Here is an 8248-nt window from a genome sequence, read left to right on the forward strand (position 1 = left end):
CAAAAAAAAATTGTTCGCACATTTGAATGTGCTATGTATACATTAAAAAAATGCATGTATGCACATCATATACACATGCATATTTTCACTCTTTTTTGCAACTTTATGGTTGTGGTTGGCGTAAACAAGTTGGGTAGAGGATTGTGATGGTGTTTTTAATGAAAAATGTAGGCTGAAAAAAAAATCTCACGTTTTCAAGTATCTATGACTTCATGCTTCAAGTGATGTGTTGGTGCCTGACGAGAGTGATGTGTTTAAGAACATGAGCATCAACCATTTACATCTTTGTTTAGTCAATCCACTGAAAGATCAAAGTTTGCAATCAAGACCATAGAGGCAACCAGGTTATATTTCTTGAATAACCTTTTTGAAGCTTTTGGTTTGATTTTCTCACACATGAATTCCTCAATTTGATAATAATTTAAAACTAGATCGAGCTTAAAGATTGTGCCCTCTTGTTTGTGATATTATCTTTGTTGCTTTTCAACAACTGATTAGACTATTTATTACTTTCTTCATGAATTTCAACCCTTTATACAAATATTATTGATTACAACTACTGAATTTTCAATTAAGCAACATGAATGTATCTTGAATTACATCCAGCGTTTCTATTTCAGTGCTGCAATTACTGTTAGTAGTTACAAACTTACCATCATTCTTGCAAAATTACTAAAAAAAAACATGCATATTGCACAATCTATGATTTTTAATTGTTATTCTCTAAATGGGTAACCAAGTTTTCCCTCAGTTTTCTCCCAAGAGGATCAACCTGCTTACACCACTGTTCAACATACCCTGAATCATGATGACATGACAAAGAAACATCTGGTTCTATAAAATCACCACAATCTATAATTATATTATGAAGCAAACAACATACCACAATGATGCTTGGAAGCTTCTTCTTATCAGGTCTCCACATAACCTTATTAAGTATCCTCCAACTTCCCTTTAATTGCGAAAACGCCCTCACAGCAACCAATCTTGCACCTTCATGCACAGTATTAAAACCAGACATCTCATCACTTTCACTTTCACTTTCACTTTCATTATAAGGTGTTATCAGCCATGGAAGAAGAGGATAATTAGCTCCACCCACTATGAATTCTCTAAACTCTGATTTTAAATTCCCATTTAAACGCTCACCCGCTTCACAAAGTTTATAAAATCCAGAAAATTTTAACAGTTTTGGGATTGTCATGCCACCTGGCCAACCTGTAACAATATCAAGAAATCTTGATTTGTCATCAACGATACCTTGGACTAACATACTGTAGTTTTTAACCTGATCACACCAATCATCTGAAGTTTGAACAGCTGGAAGGGTCATAACTATGTGAGTTGCATCAATGGCTCCACAACAATTGGGTAATTTGAAAGATCTCTCGAATTCTGATTTGATTTTCTGTAATTTTTCATTGTCTGGCCATTTGAGATGGTGTCTGGCACGTTCTTCCATGGCTTCTATGAATCTCCATGTGACTTGAGAAACCGTTGATTGTCCAACATTGAACGATGCTCCCACTGAAACTTGAGATTCACCAGATGCTAATCTTCTTAAAGCGATTGCAACTTGTTTTTCGACACTGAGAAGTCTTCCTTCGATGTTGATGAGTCCTGAAGGAGGTCGTGAAATGAGATCTTCTCGTACAAGTGAACATATGTACTCGAATGTCTTTTTTGATAGTCGGAAAAAGTACTTGAATCCTTCTTCTTCATCTTGGGGATCCATTGAACCTGCAAGTATCAGTTGGAAATAAATTTTGATGTTCGATATTCCAATTGCATAAACCGATTAGAAGCTAAAAGAGAAAATTATAAGAAGAATAAGCTCGTTAAACTTGTACATAAGGAGATAATAAAGTCCAATTTCAGAAGTGGAGCAAAACGAACCCTAATTTTGAAGATGTGAACTAATTGAAGAATTACAAGCTCAATTGGCATGCCGACACACTTTTAGAACTGTTAAAAACTGATTTCACAGTTGCAAATACAAATCATGAGTTAAATCCTTAAAATGCCATGTAAACGAAGCGAAGAAATACCAGAAATGGGGGAATTTTTTTCCCAGAAAGAATTCCACCAATCTGAATCGACGCCTCTGTTCTCGCTACCACCAACTGCCGCAACTGTGCTTGAACTGGAAGGTACTTTTTTCTTCTTCAGCTTCATCTTCGAATCCTTTTTCATTTTGATCTTCTTCGCAGCAAATTCATGCTTCTCCTTCTTTGGGGCCATTTTAGGGGTCGGACTCCTGCTATCCGGTTTATATATATATATATATATATATATATATATATATATATATATATATATATATATATATATATATATATATATATATATATATATATATATATATATAAAGAGGCTAATGCCATAAAAACCCTCAAATTTTTAAGAAATGTTGGGTTATATCCTAAGTTTATTTTTATGTCCACAAAAACAACATATTTAAGCAAAAATTGTCATAATTGCCCTCTTTTCCGATTTTACCCTTCTATGGCATAAGGGGGTGTTTGGTTACAGATCGACACATGTTAATGTTAAGGGATGTTTGGCATTAGGGGATGTTTGGGAAAGCACCTCCAGTGCTCGTCTGCTTTGAAGAAATCATCGGAGAACAATCAAGTTTGCTACCATTGGCCAATTCTGTAGCTCTTATTCTCTCTGCTCAATCCTCATATTTTGTTGGTGGGCTTGATTGGGGTTTGATGGCCATATGCAAATCTAATTTCATTTGATTATTAAAGTTTCAGATGTGGGTTTTTTTCCTGGATTTGTGTTGAAGCTGTATTTGGTTTTAGATATGAGGAAAACCAAAATCGAAATTAAACAAAGGGCATGAGGAATCCTCTTTTCTTTGGTAAAGATGATGATTTCAGATGGTGACCAGATAGATGAGAAGATTTGATGAACTTTAAAACGCCACGGTTGTTCTTGCGCAGATGTTGACAGAAAAACATAACAGAGGACATGATGGTGGCGTGATAACTAACGACGAAGATGCCCTAATCTCGTCGCCCCTGTTCCATTTCCTTGTATCCACGACTTGTTTGTAATTTCCTTGGGCTAACCGGAAATGCACACAATCATCGGATTTTAGTGTTTTTTTTTTACTTTTATGTTTTTGGTTTTAAGGTTTGATTTCAAATGAGCTTTTGATGTTTGATTTCATGTGATTTCAGGTTGAATATAATTTTAAGGTTAAATTTCAGATTTGAATATGAGTTTGAGGTGTAGTGGTTGACGATGGTTCTTTTAGCAGGAAGGAGGAGGATGTGATCGTTAGGAGCACGGTTCTTCTTCTTCTTCGAAGTAGGCGAGCACCGAAGGTGCTTTCCCGATCCACCCTGTCGTTGCTTCCTTTTCCCCTCGATTGGTGGTTGCCGACGGCGAGAGATGGACCGCGAAGGGTCACCGAAAGTTGCAGGTCGCCGGAACATCCCTTAATGCCAAACATCCTCTAACATGTGTTGATCTGTAACTAAACACCCCCTAATGCCATAGAAGGCTAAAATCGGAAAATAGGGCAATTATGACAATTTTTGCCCAAATGTACGGTTTTTATGGACATAAAAATGGAATTAGGATATAACCGAACATTTCTTGAAAATTTGAGGGTTTTTATGGCATCTTATATACCATATTTACTTAGTTGGACCAATATAATAAATATAAAAGAAATTAAATATTATCTTCCTACCAATCTCCTATCTATTTAAATGATGACATATGTCACATTAGTATACTAAAATATCATTAAATTTCATTAAATGAGCATTGAATGTTATACATGTTACCATCTAATTAGGTAGAATGATTTTTAGGAACAAAAAGTAGGAGAATATTTAATGTAAATAATAAATAATAATAATACTAGTATAAATCATGTAACGCCCCATTTTCTGGTATGTGATTTAAATAAGTAGTTTTGATTTCCTTAAGAGGTACTCGACGAGTCAGTAGCCCGACTCGTCGAGTGGAGTCGGGAGTTGCATGCGATTTAAGTTGGCGACTCGACGAGTCCATATTCCGGACTCGGCGAGTCTGCCAGTCTGGATGAAACCCTAATTTCAAGGGTTTGCACCCTATTTAAACATCATTATGCGCCTCAAACCAGCCTCCATCACCCTCAGAACGTCCCTTACTAAACCCTAGCCTCCCTTTAAGCATTCTTGGAATATTTCTCATTTTGTGGAGGATTTTGGTGCATTTTGAAGTTAGAAGAAGAAGAGAGAAGAGGGGTTCTCAAGAGGAGCAAAGAAGATCTGAGTTTAGTGTGTCTTTCCAGCTTCCATCAAGGTATAAAGCTCGAATCTTTGCTTGTCATCATGTAGATCTCCATAAAAGCTTGCTAGTCTAGCTTTTGAGCCTTTTCTAGACTTTTCGGTCGATTTATGGGTAGTTAAGACGAATGGGTTTCAGATCTAAGCACTTCAGGACTCCTTAAGCCCAAGGTTGCCACCTTTATTGAGCTAAGCACCCATTCCAAACCTAGATCTCCCCTTTTAGCTCCTTATTGGGCATTTTAGCTTATCATGAGCATGCATGAACGTAAAGTTAGAAACTTTACGTGTGAAATCAGTCCTAGGACCCCAGATCTATGAATTGGATGCATTGGATTTGAGAAAAATCGACTGTATAGTTTGGCATGCTTGGGACTCGACGAGTTGTTCTTTACACTCGGCGAGTCGAGTCGCGAGTCCTCGGTTTTTCCCCGACTTGAGAGTTTAGGGTGAATCAGTGAGTAGAGTAAGGACTCAGTGAGTTAAGACTTGGATCTGGAAGCAGTCGGACTCGACGAGTTGTTCATACGACTCGGCGAGTCAAAGACTGGTTATGTTCTTCTGTTCAAGGGAACTCGACGAGTTGTTCATACAACTCGGCGAGTCGGATGAAGATTAGACAGGATGATAGGGACTCGGCGAGTTGGCGCCCCAACTCGGCGAGTCCGGTCAACTGAAAAGTTGACTTTGACCAGGAAAGTTGACTTTGACCAGGGGTAAAATAGTCATTTTACCCTGAGATTAGTTATCAGTATCTGATTTAGTGTTTATGGGATTTGTAGCCGGGGAGTTCCGGAGCAGCAGTCAGACAGTTCCAGATTTAGCACCTCAACAGCCAGCGTTACGAGGTGAGTTTCCTTCCAGTAGGGACGGGTCTACGACCACAATGCCGGCCCATTTAGTTAGCAGTAGTTCCGGACTTCGGTCCGATGCAGTAGTTCAGTGTGCTTGATGTCTTTGTGATTCAAGCATGTCTTTGTGTTATGTGTTCCGGACTTTGGTCTGATGCAGTATGCAGTATATGTGTTGTTGGGTAACATATGCATCAAATACACTCTATAACTAGGCAGCAGAATAATCGAAACAACAAAACGATTTACCTAAGTGTACATGCACCCTATGGATCTACGGCTTCATACTATTACTTCTACCCTAGGAAAACCGAAAATACAAGAAGAATACTAACCTCTTTAGCAGCCAATGATCTTCGAGCTTGACTCCTTGTGCGTGCCACCTTGTTTGGATGATGAGGATCCAAACCAGAATCCCTCTATTGGCTCACACCCAATGAACTCAAAGGAGTAGAAACAAATATAAACTAGTAGGGATGAACTCACGAAAAGTTCTTCCACAATGAGGGAGAAAGAAGGTGGCGAATACTCAAGCCAAAAATGAGCAAGGAGGAATGAATCCCTAAGCCCCTATTTATAGCCTTGGATACTTCCTAGGGTTTTATCCTTCCACCCATGTGGGATGGAATATGCTAGGAACGAAATTCCCTTTATCCAAAGGGAATTTTCGTCCAACCCCCTTCATTCTAGGGTTCTGGGATGTTCCCTGATCAATCAACTATTGGTTAATTCATATTCAACCCTTCTATTAATTAAACTGTTAATTAATTCCCAAATTGTTTTCCAATTAGTTTCTAATTAATTATTAAACCATAATAATTAATAAACTAATTACTCCTATTATATATTCTACTCAATCTTGAGTCTTGAGGGCAACCCAAGAGGACCCTGCTATTATTCGAAACATCACCAACTAGTTAATGATCTTGGACACACTCCCAACAGTCTCCCACTTGGACAAGTCATCAACTAGATATGCATGGTTCTATATTTCTCAAATAATCAACAGAGAGAATGCCATCCAATGCATCTGCCGAACTCTGATCTAATCAATATCAGCCCTCAGATAAGTGATCAACTATTCCTTCATCCTAGTGATATCTGTATGAATTCGAGACATGGATAATGGTCAACCCCAGAATTCAAAATTATGTTTCCCGATATAGATTTGTGACGACTACATCTGACTACTAAATCGAACACATCAATTCTAGTCAGTACCCGGCCAGGTTTTAAGATGTCAGCACCAAATCATCGAGGGGCCCATAGATATCGCTTCTCCTATTAAAGCAGAGGGGACGAATAAACTTCGACTACATAGTCCTTGTCCATTTCATCATGTCACACATGAATGTACCCGTTATAGCCACCAGTTACGAATAGCGTTGAAGTACACCAATGCATAACAGAATCCTAGAGCAAAGCCCCACATGTATCTCGGTTTGAAGAACAGAAGATATTATCATCTTAGAATTACTTGTGACTAAATCCATGAAGTAATCTCTAAGTGCGGGTTGTTCCAATGCTTAAATATCCATTAAGCACTCACGAGTGTTGACACAATCACTATGTTATGCCAATCAAAATGGTCAATCCACCAACACTCATGACAGTCTTGAATCACTACTTACTTCCAAGAGTATGACTGACTGTGGAGGTTTGAGTACTTAGTACTCGGGAAGTGGTTCTAAACATGCAAAAGTGAAACATAGTAATAAATAAACAGAAATGATAGCAATCCAGCATTTTATTAAGTCTCCACAAAACAAACATCACTTCTATTACAAATTCATACTGCTCAATGTTTCAAGGATTATCAAACTAAACAACTAAACAACTATTCCATATCTTCAGCAAATCTAATGCCTATAGATCTTGTATGACTATCATGTTTGATCCTTGATAGTGGTTTAGTGAACGGATCGGCTGGATTCTCCTCTGACGATACTCTGCTCACAAAAATATCTCCATCCTCGACTCGATGTCTTACATAGTGGAACTTTCTAAGTATATGTCTTGAGTTACCATGGTCTTTGGGTTCTTTAGTCAATGCGACTGCACCCTCATTGTCACAGAAGATCTCCAAGGGATCCTTGATGCTCGGAACGAAACCAAGATCATCAATGAAATTCTTCAACCATGTAGCTTCTTTTGCAGCTTCACTAGCTGCTATATACTCTGACTCACACGTAGAGTCTGCCACTGTCGACTGCTTGGAACTCTTCCAAGTGACCGCTCCTCCATTAAGCAAGAATACCCATCCCGACTGCGAACATGAGTGGTCCCTATCAGTTTGGAAACTTGCATCTGTATAACCTGTAACTCTCAACTCATCCTTACCCCCATATACCAAGAACATATCCTTTGTTCTTCTTAGGTATTTCAGAATGTTATTTACTGCCGTCCAATGACTTTCGCCTGGGTTGTCCTGAAAACGACTCACCATACTCAGAGCAAATGAGACGTCAGGACGAGTACACGTCATGGCATACATGATCGATCCTATAGCAGAAGCATACGGGACTCGACTCATTCTTTCCTGTTCATCACTAGACTCAGGACATTGAGTTTTACTCAATTTTGTGCCATGTTGCATAGGTAGATACCCTTTCTTGGAGTCCTGCATCTTGAATTTCTTCAAGATCTTATCCAAGTATGTACTTTGGCTTAGCCCTATTAGACGCATTGATCTATCTCTATAGATCCTTATACCAAGTATGTATGCAGCCTCTCCTAGATCCTTCATAGCGAAACAACTCCCAAGCCACGTCTTAACACCTTGCAACGTCGGGATATCGTTTCCTATAAGGAGTATATCATCCACATACAACACTAGGAAGACTACATTACTCCCACTAGCTTTTATATATACGCAGGACTCCCCTTCACTTCTTGAAAATCCAAACTCCTTGATCTTCTCATGAAAGCAAAGGTTCCAGCTGCGAGATGCTTGTTTCAGTCCATATATTGACCTTTCAAGCTTACACACTCTATTTGGATATTTTGGATCTATGAAACCTTCAGGTTGTGCCATATACACTTCCTCTGTGAGTTTTCCATTAAGGAAAGCGGTCTTCACATCCATTTGCCATACTTCATAATCAT

General features: G+C 38.6%; 1 protein-coding gene across 2 annotated transcripts; it reads right to left on the reverse strand.

The window, feature by feature from the left end:
• Positions 1 to 673: 673 nt before the first annotated feature.
• On the reverse strand, positions 674 to 2256 carry LOC145141173 (nuclease). 2 transcript variants are annotated; one of them, XM_079074495.1, is made up of 2 exons: positions 2049 to 2256; positions 674 to 1740 (listed from the first exon to the last, which is right to left on the reverse strand). In XM_079074495.1, exons 1-2 carry the CDS (start codon positions 2239 to 2241, stop codon positions 710 to 712), a joined length of 1224 nt encoding a protein of 407 aa, XP_078930621.1. In that variant the 5' UTR covers positions 2242 to 2256; the 3' UTR covers positions 674 to 709. The 2 variants fall into 2 exon arrangements, with proteins under 2 accessions (XP_078930621.1, XP_078930622.1); XM_079074496.1 differs by lacking the exon at positions 2049 to 2256 and adding an exon at positions 1897 to 2037.
• Positions 2257 to 8248: the final 5992 nt, after the last annotated feature.

Source organism: Lactuca virosa, chromosome 9 (genome assembly GCF_052849685.1).
Source record: "Lactuca virosa cultivar CGN04683 chromosome 9, Lactuca_virosa_CGN04683_v6, whole genome shotgun sequence".
NCBI classification, from domain to species: Eukaryota; Viridiplantae; Streptophyta; class Magnoliopsida; order Asterales; family Asteraceae; genus Lactuca; species Lactuca virosa.